This window comes from Oryzias latipes, chromosome 20 (assembly GCF_053564925.1).
Source record: "Oryzias latipes strain Hd-rR chromosome 20, Olatipes_Hd-rR_3.1".
In the NCBI taxonomy this organism is placed as follows: domain Eukaryota; kingdom Metazoa; phylum Chordata; class Actinopteri; order Beloniformes; family Adrianichthyidae; genus Oryzias; species Oryzias latipes.
Genome location: NC_136256.1, coordinates 14,859,356 through 14,877,437, shown reverse-complemented (window position 1 = coordinate 14,877,437; position 18,082 = coordinate 14,859,356). Strand labels below are relative to the sequence as shown.

Genomic DNA, 18,082 nt, shown 5'->3' with positions numbered 1-18,082 from the left:
ATTTTGCTTAATATAACAAAAAATAACTGTGATTTCGTAAAATATAAATGTAAAAATTGGCTAAAAGTTGGGTATTTTAAGTTTCGTTGAGCGAAAAATCCTAGAGTGTTATTATATTTGCTAGCAAATTTTACTTTAACAAAATATGTACATAAGAAAACGGGATGACATACTTGCTGTTGGATTCCTTAACATTTCAGGGTAGCAACAAAGTGAGGTGAATTTAAAAACAAAGAATGATAGTAAAACAAAAATAATACAATCCGATGAAGGAAACACAGAAAGATGGATTAATCCGCGGACAAAACTATCCCCGTCAGTCGTAAAAACTTCTCTCTTGTTCAGCACAGCCTCACTAAGTTGAATCGAGCCGTCGCTCCATGTGATCCAGACTGTAACTTGTGATTGGTGAGTCTGCGCTCGTGTGTGAATGCGCGCTGAACAGCTTTGTGTGGTTTGCTCCGTGATCAACAGGTGTCTGCCGTCTACTTCCGTCAAGCCTTTCAGAATAAAACAACTAATTTCCTGTGGTTCATTCCAAAATATATACTTGATTCAGTTGATTATAAAAATCTTGAATGAATGCTTCAGTTCATACATTAATAGGATTTTTAGCTATTAAAGTTCTACTGTAAGGTTCCTAATCTATTTTTGTTGCTTGTAACCTGATTTTATATAATTAATACCTTAATAAAAAATTTAAGGATTATAATTGTAATTCACTATTGTTAAGAAGAAAACTAAAAGTTTTTTTTCTTATGTTTCTTATGTTTACGTTGACTTCTTTCCTGCTTTGGAAAAGACAAAACATCAGCGTGAATGGGTCTGTAACAAAAGGGCGACATCTGTTGGTAGGTCTTGTGTACTGCAGTTCTATAATCCTAATCATCATCTCTGAAAAGCAGAAAAACATTTTTTTAAACTATAATATTGTAAGTGACTGAATTTTGATTATACATTTATCATTTTTGCTGAGGTTTTCTTTGCCAGAATAACCACTATTATGCTCTGAAGTATAAATCAGGTAGAGACATTTTAATTTTCGCATCAACAGACATGCACTTTTTTCTTCATGTGTTCTATTACTCTCCATATTCTCTTCCAGTCTCTACCTGTGTATGTTCACAAGCATTGCTAAAGCCCACTCTAACTACATAAGGGATTTGTCCAACTGAAACTCAGGGCAGGTCACTGGTCCACGCACAGACACAAATACACCTAAAATTGAGTCACTGATTAACTTACTAAGTATATTTTTGGACTGTGGCTGTAGTGCCTGAGAAATAAAACTATGCATGCACAGCAAGAACCTCCAAACTCAGCATTTTTATATAATGCTCTTTATAAAAAAATAGCATTTTAATTGTACTTGTACATGTTGCATTGACAATAAAAACAATTTCTTGAAAGCAGGGTCTTTTTTCTGTCAGGAAGTAGTGCTGATCATCAATTATAGTGGGCACATGTGAAATTGTTTTCTTTATTTATTCAAAAACACTTTATTTGTGGGTTGTTTTTTTATTTATTTATTTTTTTTACCAAGTTTGTCTTACAAATACATTAATGACATAAAAAATATAAATTTAATGGTAACTTTGTCATTAATTTGTAACTATTACATTTGCACCCTAATTTAATTTCTTTTAAAATTAAACAATGTCAAAAAATAAGTTATAGATTACCAATTGTCCTTTTTCTACTCTGTCATTATATTATACAAGATTCATATACAGAACAAAAGGCCTATAAATATTAAAACTGCAGAGATTGAAGCTAAGATCTCAGTAGCTCACACTCGCCACTAGAGGGCAGTACATTCAATTATAGAATTCAACGTGATGGGAAAAGACAGGAACAAGTCAAACCAAAATTTGCTTTATTTGTTTATTTGTTGGTATAAGTTTAAGTTACAAGAGTTTGTTAACTCATAAACACAATAAAATAGATGGAGGAAAGCAAAACAAACTGCTTTGGCTAAAAGAAGTAAGAGAAGCTCCAGGATCCATACCTAACTGCTGACTGTCATGACTTTTTCTGAAACCGGTTAACCTACCGGTACATTGTGAATGTTTGCAATAGTCTGTGGGGTTTAAAATAAAACAAGAGAAATAAAAGCATGAATAATCAAAATACACACATACAAAATAAATACATGCATACATTAATACATAGACGGATATATGATTGGACAAGTAAACTTTTTTTTTACTTTACTAACTGTAACTGTACATACAGAAAATAATATAATGACACGCTATGCCTTGTGCAAATTTGTTGGAAGTAACAAAGTAAGAACACAAGTCAATAATCCTAAATTATGAAACTTGCCAGGGGGTTAAATAACCAAAAACCTAATAATAGCTATAATAAGGTAATAAAATTGGAAACAAAAAAACATAGAATAAAGGCACCTCTAAACTTTCAAAAGAGTCCAAGGTTTCAGTGTTTTAACAGTGTTTTTGTTTGGATTTAATACGTTGTGCATACAGTGTCATTTTTTCTGAAACTATGAAATGCTGGATTTTGTTGGCATATTCACACATATGTGATATTCAGCCATGATTACAAGTAAATTAACTACATACATTTTCTTTGGGTTAAATAAAAGCTAAATGTTCATAGAATTATTCGTAATCTTCACACAGATGGGTTGTTATAAATTGAGTCAAATCTTTCCAAAATGTCTGAGTGAATGTGCAAATACAACAACAGATGTGAAGAATGGCAAAATGAGCACTCTATGTCCAGATCCTTTTTTTAAATTCAGTTGGACACATGAATACCTTTTCCCCCCAATAAACTTTATTGCACATTTTTTAAATTTACAGAGATTGACAATTAGCTATGCAATAAAGGAACAGTTGCACATATCAAACACACTTACAAAACTAACCAACAATAACAACAACAGGGGGTTGGACAACATATTACAGACACAAATCTGATTGGTTTTTGCTTCTCAGAACTATTAATATACAGATTGAACTCAGAAGAGAATACAATGAGACATGATTTTCGTCCATAGTTTTTACATTTGTAGATATGAAATAAGAAAAATAGACACATCATTCTTTTTTAAAAGGTGCACTATCAGGGACTTTTATTTTGAAACCCACAGAGAATGGTTTCCGGTCTCGTCGCTCGAAGGCGGGATTTCAGACAGAATGACTGAGCATCAGCAGCAGCTTGACATGCTGTTGTTATTGTCCCCGTGCAGCCAGGAACGGCTCCACCACACATGACTTGCTAGCTAAAGTATCGAGTTTGCGGTTCTTTAGGAAAAGCTTCAGTGAAGCAGCAGCCATGGTGTCGAGCCAGAGCAGCAGCAGCAGCGCTTCGGGCGTTCACGGTCTGCTGCTGAAACTTCACCAATCTCTTTCAGACGAAGACCCGCGAGCTTTAGCTTTGAAATGTCACGACGTTTTCGGGGTTTTGGGGCAAGAGTGCATGCTAACATCCACCGAGAATGAACTTGGTAAGAAGAAGAAGAGGAACTTTTATTTCAACAAAAACTTCTATTTTTTTAAATGTCAGAATAAAATAATTGGTTAGGGTTACCAATTTGCACGTTTTTACATTTACAATACTACTACTGTTCACATGTAGTATTTTTTTCCTATAGTTACAGCGTTTTACACGCATTAGTTCGCTTTTTAGCAGTTCGGCATACATAAACCACACAGATGACGTTTTATTATGGTATATCTTATTTGGCACTTCCGGTAGAAATACCCATGGTGTTGATTCCTCTGCTGGGTGAACAAGCGGAGCACAAAAACACGTGACTCTTGTATTTGGAATATGCCAACCTGAACAGAGATGCTGCAGATTTACTCTGTCTGTGCGAAGTAAACTTTTTTTTTTATATCAAAATAAGTCTGCAAATACAATTCTAATTACATTTTCTGACACCTTCTTAAAGTGACAGATATGAAATAGCCACATCATGATGCCGCCACCACTGTACTTTACTATTGCAATGCTGCTTTTCCAATGCAAACATAGGTCGATTAGTGAATCTGTCATATGCTGAGCCAAATAAATAGCTGCAGTTTAAATGCCCACTCTGATTCTCTTTTTATGTCTTTTTATGATTATACTGTTTTTACCCACAAAAAAGTGTGTTGTTTTTAGGACATAGTTTCTTTTAGGGTGGCAGTAGTTCATTTAAAATTTGCCCCTATGTTGTGGGGTCGACCACTGGGGCAAAGCAACCCCGGCCCCTTCTCCCCTCCCCATTGGTGAGGGCAGGGAGCTTGTGGCCCGTCCAGCAAACACACTCACTCATTCAAACTGTATTTTACATCAGCTCCTGATTCACAACAATTTGAATAAAGTAATACCCAGAAATGCAATTTTAACCATAATCCTCTTTACATTTGTCCTCCATTATTACAAAAAAGCCAAAAGAACATGTTAAAAACACAGTTTTCATCGTAGTGGAACTTTAAATGAGCTACTTCCGTTTGGCCAATAGACATTAAAGTAAGGTTAACAATAACGTTGCCATCTGATTCAGCTTTACAGGCGTCCTTGTTGTTCTCTAAGGACCATGGATTGCTCAGCTTCCTGAGAAAATCGTTGGTATTTCAAGAGGTAAATAACCGGTATTTGTAGAAATATATATATATATATTTTTTTATTTTACATCAAAAGTTAATGTGAACGCAAATGTTTTCCAGCTGAGGGACACACGAGTGGAGATTTTGGTGTTTTTGGAAAAGTTTCTGGACAAAATTTCACAGAAGGTTAGAGGCTGGGAAAAAGCATATGCCACTGATATTAGAGTAAGTGTTTTAGATTTTTTCTTCTAAGCAATATGGAATTTCTGTTGAAATGAATGTAACTTCTACCATCATGTTTGTGTGTTTGTAGGACATGTGCTTGGCTGTGTACACAAAGGAGAAATTTGCCAAATGTAGAACTGCGGTCCTTGAACTTCTTATAAAGGTTGGTAAGATATGAGAAAAACTACAAACACACCGGGCGCAACATGCAAGAACACGCTAAATGTGCAGTCTTGAACACGCACTTGACAACCAGGTTGGGGCTTCTTCTTCTACTGTTTACAAGATGTTTACTGCACCTACAGTTGGAAATCTCACGAATCTTGTTCCAGGCTTTTTCTTCCCATGATCAATTTTCAAACAGTTGGTTTAAAATGGAAGCCGTCCATACGTCACTACCAATAGCTGTGTCCCTGAGTGGACAAAGTTCAACTGGTTTAACCGGCAACGTCAGCTCAATGGCCGCACGTTGTATGTGTAGAGCCCGAAAAACCTCGTAGAAACCTGCGTATCTATGCGTGAACGCCAGAGGTTTGAACGCGAAAGCCTGAAATGCGCATTTACGTGCATTTAAATAGATTTGTCATTGGTAGGGGGCTCCTGAATGGGCGTTGTGGAGGGCAGTGTGAACAGAGCTAATAACTTGCAAAGTGTGATATTAGTGATCAATATTGCGATGACGATATGACTTGTGATACATGAACAAAAAGTAAAACAACTATTACATATTTTCCATTTGACTGCAACGTTGTTGCTCATAGTTTTCTCTGATTTAATTCCGTTTTACTGATTCGACATGTGGTTTTGCAGAGAGTTTTTATTTGTTAATTTTTTATGGCTGATGCCCTTCCTGGCACAACTCTGTACTTTCAAGAGGGGATTTAGCTCGTTGCACATCCTGAGATGTGAACCCAGGTTTCTCGCGTGACAGTCCTACCCCCGACCAACCCCCGAGTTTTATTCAAATAAAATCTTTCCAAGTGACCCAGAAAAACACAGGAGGCAGGCATCTAACATAAAACATTAAACGTAACAGGTTATCACAGTTTTAGCTGTCTTTTGCGATACACGCATCGCACAGGCTGATATTGCAACAACGATGAAGTTTTGTTTTTTTGTGCAGGCCGCATCGCTACGCAATCTGTACTGGAAACCTGATCAGTACCCCACAAGCGCTAATCTTACGTCACTTCCTCTTGTTGACAGCATTGCCACTGACATCACTAATATCGCGATGATTTGATTCATTTTGTTGACCTTCTTGGTAACATTAACCAGGAATGTTTGGGCTCAGATAAAAGGGGTCTACTTGATGACGACGTGATATGACCAATAACTGAAATGTTGCTTTCTGATCAAGTTGCTCACCTTTATAATCAGCACGGATGTTTCTGCAGGTTCTTCAAACAACAAAAGCTTCCAGTGTTTCTGCAGACTTTAGAATCAGTGACATTTTCAACAAATTTTACAGCGAGCTTTGTCAGAAGTCTAAACTACCCGATTCAGGTGAGTGTGAGCTCAGCTTTGCCATTGAACGGTTTCAAAAAAATGTCATTTGTGTCCGTTTTTCTGCTCTTTTTTTTGCATTAGTTCTCGGTAAAATCTATGAGTTGCTGGGAGTTCTTTCAGAAGTTCATCCCAGCGAGATGGTCTACCATTCAGACAAACTCTTCAAGGCCATCCTTGGCGAGCTGAAGGAGCAGGTTTGCGAAGCAGACGACAGATTTTCTCCAGGGCTGGGTTGATCAAATTAATCTGAATCGATCCAAAATGAATAAATCGATCTTTCATGCCTTTCCTTTTCTGGTGACCTAACGCATAACAGCAGTAAACCCAGAGTCTGCTAGCTTGATGCTAACGTATAATGGAATTTCCCATAGGACGGCTAATGCTAATGCTCATTGAACCTAAACATACATTGCTGACTAAATGAACAGGCAGGAATTTTTCAAACTCTTTTAAGGAAACTTTTTTTTTTAAAGTAACAATATGTGGGCTAAGGCACAGATTTTTGCTAAAATCTTCTAGAATAAAGTGTAAAGCTACAGCGTGAGCTCCACCTAGAGGATAAACTGAAACGCCCTCCAGGAGAGGCGGAGCTTAATAATCTGCACATTTTAGGTGGCGCTTCTCCTTTTAAGAAACCATGTAGCACTGTATGGTGCTAACAATCTCAATGGTTTATTATTTCAACAATAACTTTTACAGTGTGTGAACTGCATCAGATTAATCAGAATTACTTTATTCATCCCACAGGTGGGAAATTTGTTCGTTCCCATAGCCAAGGACAGTGTTGTAAACATAAGAAGAAAAAAGAATAATATAAAAAAAAACATGAATACGTTCAAACTATAGTCAGATTATTATTGTATTTCTACACAAATATGTCTAAATATGTAAACCGTGTGAATTAAAAATTGAATCAATTCTGGAAGTGATTGGTGATACCCAGCCCTAATTTTCTCTAAAGATTGATTATTGTTGGACTCGTACAGGAAGTGATGTTTTGTTTTCTGCACAGATGACGTCTGCAACGAGGGAACCCAAGCTTTTTGTAGTTGCTGGATGTTTAAGGGGAATCACAGCTCTTATGGTCAACTTCACTAAAACCGCAAAAGAGGGTAGGTGGAGAAAAGATGGAGCAGTGTGCAAAACCTTTAACAGCAAAAGTCGATTTTTAAAATTAGGAAGTAACACATTTTTTTCTTGTATTCCTGTTGCTGCTTGTCCAATGCTGCCTGTCAGTCAATCAGTCAGCTTTGCTTGTACGACACTGCCATACATATCATATTTCCATAAACACACATGTGCGCAAAAGCTCATACATTTATGTACACCATGTTTGAAATATAAACATTAACAAAGTAAATTAAAATAAAAAATAAAAGCACCAAAAGAAATATGGTAACTAATTTAATGAGGTTGGATTAGTGAAACACTGAAGGAAAAATCAAAATAAATTCATAAGTAATACAAATTCAAAATTGGTAAGAAACAAAATGATCCTATATAATGAACTAAAAATATCCCTCAGTTATTAGAAGTTTCTGAAAATAACCTATGATTGGTGAAATCCACAAAGTAGTTGTCTTTATTTTTTAGAATAATTCTAGATGTTTTAAGTCTGTAAACCGCCTCACTACACACCTTTTACACTTTTCTCAGGCAGATAAGTCCTTCATAGAAATATTAGTCCAATATTATAGAATGAAAACAACATTCTGTAAAGGAGACACAGCAAAGAGGAGACTGATTGACCCGGCCAATCGGGTCACAGAACACAACGGTCCCGCCAAAACTTAGAGGGCAATTTCTAAGGAACTTCTGCCGCTCTGGAGAAACTATGTGCTGGAAATCAACGCAGATTTTTGGGGATTTTGGCTAAAAGTTGCCCAATCATAATTATAAGACCAGCGGGAATGCTTTTTGAAAAGATCAAAAGATGATCAGAGTGGGACTTTAAACACAAAACCATGAGGTAAGGAAAATATATTTATAGGAAAACTTTTTTTCCTCTGAAGTTCTCTGCTGGATAGTTATATTAGAACAATGGCTTTTAAATGATGTGAAGCTTAAAGGTTTTCACTCTTTCAAGATATTTACTATTTAGAAATTTTGCAGTTAGTACTGCAAGTGTTGCTGTTTTTCCCTATTTGGCGTTTTCCCATCAGTCAGCTTCCTTCAGGCCTGGGTTCTCTCTACTCAATTATTGCTTTTTGCTGTCAAAAAATAATACAAGTGTTTGTTTCTGATACGCAGACCTGGAAACATCCAAGGAAATTTTCCAGTATGCCTTGAAGGCCATCAGTCCACAGGTACGTTTTCAGGTTTTCTGTTTGTTAAAATGGCCACACAGAGTGACGCACCGTTGTTTCTGCTGCAGATGGAAATGACCCGCTATGCCGTGACCTTTGGTAAAGTGCTCTTTTGCTGCTTTTCTTTTGGGTAACGTCAGAAAGTTTCAGAAGGATCAGTGTGTTTCTTGCTGCTTCTCAAACAGCGGGGCTCAGGCTGATTGGCAGACATGCAGCCCAGTTCAGCAGCTGCCTCATGGAGCACCACCGAGCTTTGTTTGACACCATGTGCAAGCTGTGTGGTCACATCAACGGCGAGATGAAGAAGACCAGCTACTATGCTCTGGAAGCCTTTCTCAAACAGGTAGAGCTTTTTTCAAATCCTCCATTCTGTATTCTTGATTTCTTTTGCCTCTGAATGCTCTCCCCCTACTTTGCGTCTTTCTTCCAGGTTGCAATTTTGGTGGCTGATAATATAGAAGAGCACAAAAGCAAGTTGAAGTTCTTCATGCAGAAGTTCTGCGGCATCATCAAAACCATGGAGTCCACACACAAAGAGCTGTCCATTGCCATACGGGGATATGGATTCTTTGCAGGGGTGCGTTTCCTCGCCTTCTCTCGTCACTTTCTAGTCCAAGTTCTGCATCACATTTTTCTGATTACACCTGTTTGTTTTCCTCCTGCAGCCATGCAAGAAAGTGTGCCCACAAGATGTGGACCTGATGTACACGGAGCTCATCCAGCGCTGCAAGCAGATGTACCTGACGGAGTCTGACGGGGAGGACGACAGCTTCTACCAACTGCCTAGCTTCCTGGACTCCATAGCCAGTGTCATAATCCACCTGGACAAGGTAACAGACCCATCATTATGGAGGGATTTGGGACCACACATGATGTGTAACGCCTCCTGTGCCCAATTTTAGATTCCAGAGGTGTATACTCCTCTGCTGGAGCGGCTGCTTGTTGTGCAGATTGACAGCTTCCCTCAGTACAGCGAGAGGATGCAGGTAACCTGCAGCAGGTCCATCATTAAGGTGCTGGTGGCCATGGCCTCCAAAGGGCCTGTTCTGTGGAGTTTCATCAGCTCTGTGGGTACGTGCATGGGGATTATTGTGATTTTTGATCTGAATTGTGCATAAAGAATAAGCATTTTTATGTTTGAAGGTTGTGTTTATTTGCTTGTAATAGTAGCGAAAAACCACAGATAAGCTGTTTAATTAAGCTATTTAATCTCACATGGGTTTCTAGAAGCCATGTGAGATTAGAATTTACTGGATTTCTCAGCTCAGCTGAACTGCAGAATAATAAGAATGAGTTTTTTTGTAAATATTTATAATAAAATGAACTGTATAGAATAAAGATAAATATTTATTTTATAATATTTATGCTGTGAAAGAAACAAAGTTTGAATATAACAGCCAAATTCCTAATTTTCTCCATTCCAAAACTGACTTTGCTTAGTTTTTAAAGAGTTTTTATATAAATAATAATAAAATAAATGTAGCAACACAGGATCTGCACCAAACAGGATGCCCAAAACTACTAATTCCTTTTTTCTTCTGTGTTTGACAGCTTTTGTTTGATCTTATTCTGCATAAAATCTGTGATTCACTTTTTTATTTTTTCTCATTTTAGTGCATCAGGGCTTGATTCGAGTCTGTTCCAAGCCTGTGGTCGTTTCTGAGGTCAGTTGCCTTTTGAATAAAATGCCACAATTTTTTATTTTTTTTGGAAATGGACTTCCCTCGTACACAAAACAGAGACAAAACAAATACAGAAAACTCTTCTTTTTGGTCTCTTTCTCTTTGCAGGATGCTGAGTCTTCCCAAGTTAGAACTGGAAACTGGAAAATCCCATTAAGTCAAAACTATCTGCCTCTTTACAAAGGGCTCTTAGACTGTGATCAGTTAAAGGTGCTGTTCCTTTTTTCTTTTTTCATTCTTATTCTTTTTGTTGCTTGCACATATTTATACAGTTGAAAGACCTTTTACCTTACTTTTAGCAGCTTTTTTTTTTTAATTAGCTATTTTTTAAAAACATCAGTTTTATTGGTAGAAATGGGTCAGTAAAACTAAATCTGTCACTAGTTTGATGCAGTTTCTCTTTTCTTGTGTTGCTCTGCAGGATTCTGGGTTTTTGGAAGGAGCTTTTGAAAGTCAGAACGCTGCTCTGGGGTCTTTGAGCCGCCTATTGTACGACGAGCTGGTGAAGTCCATTCTTCGTATTGTGGAGAAGCTGGACCTGTCTGTGCAGAAATTACATGGGGAGGAGGTGAGACGTCTGTCTGCATGTACCAGGTTTATGCTGAATAAAAAATTAGAGTTTTTGTAGTTGTTACACCTGTAGGCTGTGTGGAATTAATTCTCTGGATTTAATACATTTAAGTAAAACAGTAAAAGCTTTATTATATACATAATAGCACTTTTATATATCTTGTTTTAAAGCCCAAAGCGCTTTACAGTCCCTACCACCCACACACATTCATACATGGCAGCTCTGCTGTCTTACACTGACACCAACTTATAACCACCAGGCACGAACTGGTACGATGAGGAGTGAATGAATAATGGACACATTGTAAGCGCTTTGAGCCAATCCATTATTATTTTATCAACAAAAACTAAAGGGTGACCAGAGCTGCAGGTTTATGTCAAACACCCTCCACAGGGTAACAAAAAAGATGTACATTTTGAATAAACTTTGTTCTCAACCATCAGTTTCCTACAAAATGGACATTATTTATGTACATCTGAATGTCAGTGGCCTTATTGGTTAAAAAGAAAAAAGAAAGTGAGGAAACCTGCTCTGTTGTTCTCAGAAACCAGACGACGCTCCCCACATCCTGCCTTCCTCTGACCCCACAGCTCACCTCCTGCCCAACAAAGTCAAAGACTTCACTGCCTTCATCAACCTGGTGGACTTTTGCAGGTACTTTCTTCCTCGGAAGTGGCACATCATAGCTGGAGGGTTTGGATTTTTCCTTCTTGTGTGATGCTTGCAGAGCATGTCCAGTCTGAAAACGCCAGCAGATCATAGAATGCGCATTTAGTGTATGGTGTTCACACTGGAGTGTCGCTACCCGATACTAGCGCATGTCCACCACGTACAGTTGGAAGAGGCTTGGTGTGAAATGTCATAGCGGTGCAAATCTGGTGAATTTTGCTCCAGGCTTTGTCTTTCACACCTTCTATTCTGATAAATGAAAGACTTGGTGTCATAGAACTCCAGCCAGACACAAACTGGAATTATTCATTTCTCCTCCATGATCATTTTTCAAATCGATCATGGACACCATCCATTCGTCGCTACCAAATCCAAATCCCTGGTGTGTGAATGTGTGTGAATGTTGCAGTGGTGGTCAGAGGGACCGTAGGCGCGAACTGGCAGCCACGTCACCAAGTATGAATGAGGAGTGAATGAATAATGGACACATTATAAGCGCTTTGAGCATCTGGAAAAGCGCAGATAAATCTAATCTATTATTATTATTGTTTGACCTGGTTTAACTTTCTTTGTGAGTTCAGTGGCTGCACGTTTTGTACGTTGAGCCCATCAATGGTCGTAAAATCTTGTGCAGCTACACACAAACGCGAGAGTTTTGAACGTGGAAGCTCGAAATGCACATTTATGTTTTTTTACACAACGCATCAAGGTCATAAATCATTCTGTGAAGCAGTAGAGCGAGTTCATCCACAGTTGTTTCTACAGGCATATTGTAAGCGACAGGTCGTGGCGAATACTAAAAACAACATTCTAGGTTAAGTAAAGTCAAAGTAAGTGAGATGCAGGCCTGTCATACCGACTTTTCATTTTTTTAACCGGAGTGATAAGTGCACGGACATGGCAGCCGAACTATTAGAAATTATAAAATGAGACAAACGGAACGTAGCCTCTGTGATCATCCTATGGGCACGTACCCCAGGCACCACAATGGTACATTCCATTTTTACCACAGTCTTGTGCTTACCTTAGGATACAGCCACTCTTCTCTATGAACCAAAAATAATAGATTTTCTTCAATTCAGTTTTATACTAAAGCCCATTATTACAACGATGGTCGTCTCAATGAGCGTCGTACCTGTAATGGGATAATAAACATGAAGGACTTTCTCCCTCTGCAGTGATCTGCTGCTGAATAAACACATGGAGTATTTCCATTCCTGGGTGTTTCCTTTGAGCCACGAGCTTATCCTTCACTCCATCCGAAATCCTCTCATCAGTGGCTTTTACAAGTTGCTCTCTGTGACCATGAAAATCACCAAGAGAATCAAGTACTTTCAGGTAAAACTGCAATATCCGTTCAGTAAATCCTACACTTGAATGCGTTTGTTTCCTTTACTTTAGGTCTAAATGTTGTCTGTTTGCAGAGCTATTCAAGCCTTAATATGAGGCATATGCAGTGGAATTTGAATTTTTTTCTTCTTCTGCAGGGAGTTGGCCTGACATCGACCTCAGGCTCTCAGAATGATCCAGTGAAAAGCGCTTGTTTTGCTCTCTTCTCGAAGTTCGGAAAAGAGGTTCCCTCTCGTTTGTGAAGTTGCTTGTTTGACAGAATAAATGGAAGAAGTGTTTTGGACTGAGAACATTTGCTTTTTTCCCCCTCTCCAGGTGTGTGTCAGAATGAAGCAGTACAAAGACGAGCTGCTGGCGTCCTGCTTGTCCTTTGTGCTTTCCCTGCACCACAGTATCGTGGCTCTGGACATAAAGGCCTACTGTCCCGCCCTGGAGGTGGGGTTCCTCCACTCACACGGATGTTTGTTACATTTATTCATATCTATTTTTATGTGAATAACCTAAAATCCAGATGATTGAAACCATTTTTTAGCCATGTAGAACATCTTGTTTTGATGATGAAAATCAGAAATATTGAGTCTGACTCGGCTTTAATACGAAAACTGTAATTTGTTCATGTTATTTGAGGATTCTGGCTAAATTTATACGATTTTAAGTCATTTCGTTTGAGTTATAAAAGCATTTTAGTTGGATGTTTAAAGGGGCAATTGTGATTTTTGTGTATAGACGGCTTTGAAGTTAGGTTTAAGCCACGCCCCCCTGGCCAGTGCAGCGATCGACGCTCTTGAGGACTGGTCCTTGGGTCTTCCGCTGGAGACGATGCAGCCCGTCTACACTAACGTCCTGCCTCTCCTGGACTGGTACCTGAAAACTTCCTCCACCGACAGTAAGATGGAGAAATTCCTCCTGTCAGCTTTGCGTTTTTTCTTCTTCCTGATCCCAGCCAAACTAAATACGCCGTTCACTTTAGATCAAGATGAGAACAAATGGGAGGTGATGTCATCCCTCTCCTCAAGAAGTGACAGAGGATACAGCAAAGTGATGACAAGGCTCCTGAAGAAATCCAGCCAGCTGTCTGTGGTAATAATGCACACATTTTAGTAAATGTATCATGATGTCCCACCTAAAAGCAGATTGTTTAAATAATAGAATAGAATACAAATTACTTGGATTTACCTTGTTAGCATAGCTCAACTAAAATCAGCAGATAGATAATAAACAACAACATTAATTATTGTCTAGTGTCTATGTCTATATTGTGGAGGCTGATAGCTGACAGGAAGAAAGATCTTCCTTCAGCGAGTTGCTAGTCTGACTGAAGGAGCTCCTCAGTGCAGCCTCAGTCTCATGCAGATGATGATGATGAAGAGGATTGTCCATGATTGATTACAGTTTCTATAACATCCTCCTCTCACCCTCCACATTCACAGACTCTAGGGCAGTCATATCCTATCCCCCAGGCCGCAGAGAAATAGAATACAACCTACATTTCTTTCTGTTTTATTTGTAATCTGATCCTGAAGTAAGTCTTATTTTGGAAAACTACCGGGTTCTTTCCACCACTTCCCACTTATTCTAAACACGTGTCAAGTCACTCGGTCTTGTGTTTGGGGTCGGCTGCTCCGACCACGAAATTGAAACCCCCAAAGCTAGCAAAGTTAACAAAAAACAATCTTATTTGGAAAGTTTCCTTTGCCAAAAAAAGTGCCAAAGATGAAACAGAAGAAGAGCGTTGAACTTCAAAATAAAAGAAATCTGCATTTAAAATGCAAAAACCCGGAGTCTTCACTCTCATTATGCACTGATTTTGACATATGTTCCCACACATCATAATAATGCATAATATTCAGCAACTGGATCTCTAATGTTATGAGGATGCTGCCAATAAAGTTGTTTAAATGGTGGATTCACGTTTATGATTACATTTAGAAAATACAGTTTTTCTGGTTTTGTTTTTGTCCGTTGCACCTTAAAAGTCAGATGAGGCTGAAGTTGGCGTCTGAGTGTACAGATGAAGTTTAAAGCACCTGCACATATTTTTGATGAGGATAAAGATAAACTTTCCCCTCAAAAGTTAAGGGAAGCTTGAGGGAAATATTGTGAAAATATTGTCTGGCATTAAACCGGCCCGTGGCCTGAAAAAGGCTGGAGGCCATCGCTCTAGTGGACAGACCAGAGCTGGAGTTTGTCGATCCTGTTCCTGTCAGTGCAACCGCCCCCTCAGCAGCTCACCTCCATGAAGAGGGCAGGTGCAACAACACTAACATAAATAATAGCTTTAAGAGTCCTGCAAACTCTGACTCTAGTCTCTTCAGCCTATCCTGCGATCTCAGGTTGCATCTTCTCCGACATTCTGTTGTTGCCAAGCAAAAACGGCGTATTATGTTAACGATGCACCCTCAGGCTGCTTCAAACCCAGAAGTGGTGGAAAACAGTCTAAAAAGGAATAGCAGGCATGCTACCGCCCGCGCTCTTAAAAAAAAAAGCTGCCATAGCTAAGACGGAGCTATGATAAAAGACAGCCTACCATGGCATTTTTGGGGAAATAAATAAATAAATGGTTTGAACTTAAAAACAGCAGAATCAGAAACAAAATCTCTGATTACGGTAGTTTCTTTGTAACATTAATCTAAGGGAAAGAATTAACTCCACTTCCTGTATGCTTCTTCTCTAAACTTTTACATTCACTTTTGCTGCAGCTGTTTCCTACAGAAACCCTGAGTCGTAAATTTCTAAGGTGGATGCTTTCAAAACATGTAGACCTTGAATTACAAGTGCTTGACCTTTTGTCCGCTTGCAGGAAGATGCTCCCCTCACTAAGGTTAGACTCCGGGTGGTGAAGCTGCTCGGCCATCTGGGAGGGAAGTTTAACCGGAACCTTGTGACGGGTATGTCTCTATACAAAGACCGGATCTGCAGGATTTGTCAACACTTTAGAGAAATGCGATGCATCTTATGATCGGTCTGCAGTTGTCTCCTCTGAAGAAAAGATGAAGAAGTTTGTCGCCTGGGACTCTGAGAAAAGACTCAGCTTTGCGGTTCCTTTCACCGATATGAAGCCGGTCATCTACCTTGATCCATTTCTGCCTCGCATCAGCGAGCTGGCCCTGTCAACCAGCGATCGACAGACCAAAGTATGTCAGTCAGATGCCACCTTTATAGCTGTCCTCGTCCCCGCGGTTCAGGAACTTGTCCAATGTTCTTGTCTCAACAGGTAGCAGCCTGTGAGCTGCTCCACAGCTTGGTGGTCTACATGGTTGGAAAGAGCGCTCAGATGGTTGAAGGAGAGAACAAACTACCGCCAATGTACAAGCTGCACAAAAGACTCTTCCCTGTGCTGCTGCGCCTGGCTTGCGACGTTGATCAGGTCCGTCCATCAAACTGACCAAACTCCCACAGGGCCCTAAACGTTTCAGACTAAATCAGACTTAAGAGGAATTTCATCATCATTTAGAAGCAGAAGAAAACTTTCAATTAGCTTTCATTTTCTCCCTTTCCAATGAAAAGCATCTATCTGCTTAGAAATAGCAGTTTAAGAGTATATTGCAGTTATTTCAGGAACAATGCAACCGCCCCTGTCTAAACACATCTTAAATTGAACTAAATATGGAACACATGTTCTGCAAATACCTTACTCTGGTAATCATTAAGACCTTTGTGATTCGGATTCACAAATGAACACATTTTAAATCAACACTGAATGAAAAAGAGAAAAAAACTAAATTCCTGATATCAAACAAACCTGAAAGAAGAGCTGTTTTCTGCCTCAAAAATGCAACAAAAAAATGGCATCAGAGGAAAACTAGTCGATGGAGTTTATTAATTGATGTTGCATCTTAGTAAAAATCAATTAAAATTGATAAAACAGTATTTTTTCAAAAACAGGCTGCTTAGATATAAGTCAAAAAAATTTTCCCCATTGGCAGATTTTCTTAAAATAAACTAAAACATTTGCCAATGGAGTAAGAAAAGAATTATTTTTTTTAGAAAAACTTTCTAGTTTTCTCAAACTAAGATTATTTTGCTGTTTAAATTTTTTCTTGGGAAGATTATTTTTCTTGCAAGACGGAAAACAATACTTTTTTTTTCTTTTTTACATTTTTTTCTGCTTTCTGAAGTTTCTGTTTTTGCAGTGCTGTTCTAAAAAGAGCTAAAAATTATCCCAATCTTTGAGCACATCCTCCTGAACTACTTTTTTTTTTCTGATGGATAATTTAGTGGCTTCAAAATGACTTGCGTTGGGCCAACAAGCCTGACGGATGTTAAAATCTGCCCAGTCATGCTATAAAACAGTTGAGCTGATGGTTTCCTGAATTTCTCTTCCAGGTAACCAGGCAGCTTTTTGAACCTCTGGTCATGCAGCTGATTCACTGGTTCACCAACAACAAGAAGTTTGAGAGTCAAGACACAGTAGCTGTTTTGGAGGCCATTGTGGTGGGTGATGATGCTCTATGACCATCTCAGTTGCCCCACCAGCATGTTTATAAGCTTCATTTGAACCCTTTTTTTTTTTTAATTGTTCAGGATGGCGTGGTTGACCCCATGGACAGCACGCTGAGAGACTTTTGCGCCCGCTGCATCGAAGAGTTCGTCAAATGGTCGATCAAACAGACCACCCCCAAGCAGCAAGAGAAGAGTCCTACTAACATGAAGTCCTTGTTTAAGCGCATCTACAGCCTGGCGCTCCACCCCAGTGGGTTCAAAAGGCTTGGGGCTTCTTTAGCATTCAACAGTATCTACAGACAGTTCAGGTCTGTCGTTGCTTTTATTTCAGTTTAAGTTCAGTTTACCTACACATTGCTGGCTTAACTGGACTGTTTTTGATGTCACAGGGAGGAAAACTCGCTGGTGGAACAGTTTATTTTTGAGGTTCTGGTTGTTTTTGTGGAAAGTTTGGCTCTGGCTCACTCGGACGAACGATCTCTGGGTAAATGTTCTTTCAAATCTGCTATTCAGATCTAACATTCAGGTTTACTTTCAGCTGTAAATGTTATCCTGTCATAAAGCTAGAGAAAGTAAATGAACAACAATAGATGCACAGTAATAATCAAATGCACTCTCTTTACTTAATGTCAGGAATTTAGATAATTGCAGTAAATAGACTAAGCCACCTCGGTAATGCCCTTAGGCAGTGTGGAAACGCACACTTTGGGCTTCCGCGTTAAAAACTGTCCTGCTCATGCGACCATTTTTGGGCTTTACCTATAT

At 38.9% G+C, this 18,082-nt stretch overlaps 2 protein-coding genes across 3 annotated transcripts in view; one reads left to right on the top strand and one right to left on the bottom strand.

The window, feature by feature from the left end:
- The window catches only part of arhgap29a (Rho GTPase activating protein 29a), a 38,588-nt gene extending 38,095 nt beyond the window's left edge, over positions 1-493 (bottom strand). Inside the window, exon 1 of one of the 2 annotated variants that reach the window (XM_023950014.2) lies at positions 174-493. The gene's annotated coding sequence lies outside the window, so the exon portion shown is untranslated. The remainder of the gene's footprint in view (positions 1-173) is intronic. The other variant, XM_023950013.2, reaches the window with a different exon arrangement.
- A 2,641-nt stretch (positions 494-3,134) lies between these two features.
- Positions 3,135-18,082, top strand: part of prkdc (protein kinase, DNA-activated, catalytic subunit) — a 49,328-nt gene continuing 34,380 nt past the window's right edge. Inside the window, exons 1-28 of the mRNA XM_011488768.4 lie at positions 3,135-3,475; positions 4,520-4,596; positions 4,683-4,787; positions 4,876-4,950; positions 6,185-6,293; positions 6,378-6,490; positions 7,309-7,408; positions 8,547-8,602; positions 8,671-8,701; positions 8,788-8,945; positions 9,033-9,179; positions 9,268-9,432; positions 9,505-9,673; positions 10,217-10,266; positions 10,393-10,494; positions 10,706-10,852; positions 11,400-11,509; positions 12,703-12,862; positions 13,012-13,098; positions 13,190-13,309; positions 13,601-13,760; positions 13,845-13,954; positions 15,675-15,762; positions 15,845-16,008; positions 16,089-16,241; positions 17,201-17,308; positions 17,399-17,625; positions 17,707-17,801. Coding sequence (XP_011487070.1) covers positions 3,304-3,475; positions 4,520-4,596; positions 4,683-4,787; positions 4,876-4,950; positions 6,185-6,293; positions 6,378-6,490; positions 7,309-7,408; positions 8,547-8,602; positions 8,671-8,701; positions 8,788-8,945; positions 9,033-9,179; positions 9,268-9,432; positions 9,505-9,673; positions 10,217-10,266; positions 10,393-10,494; positions 10,706-10,852; positions 11,400-11,509; positions 12,703-12,862; positions 13,012-13,098; positions 13,190-13,309; positions 13,601-13,760; positions 13,845-13,954; positions 15,675-15,762; positions 15,845-16,008; positions 16,089-16,241; positions 17,201-17,308; positions 17,399-17,625; positions 17,707-17,801 — 3,358 coding nt within the window. The 5' untranslated portion in view covers positions 3,135-3,303. The remainder of the gene's footprint in view (positions 3,476-4,519; positions 4,597-4,682; positions 4,788-4,875; positions 4,951-6,184; positions 6,294-6,377; positions 6,491-7,308; positions 7,409-8,546; positions 8,603-8,670; positions 8,702-8,787; positions 8,946-9,032; positions 9,180-9,267; positions 9,433-9,504; positions 9,674-10,216; positions 10,267-10,392; positions 10,495-10,705; positions 10,853-11,399; positions 11,510-12,702; positions 12,863-13,011; positions 13,099-13,189; positions 13,310-13,600; positions 13,761-13,844; positions 13,955-15,674; positions 15,763-15,844; positions 16,009-16,088; positions 16,242-17,200; positions 17,309-17,398; positions 17,626-17,706; positions 17,802-18,082) is intronic.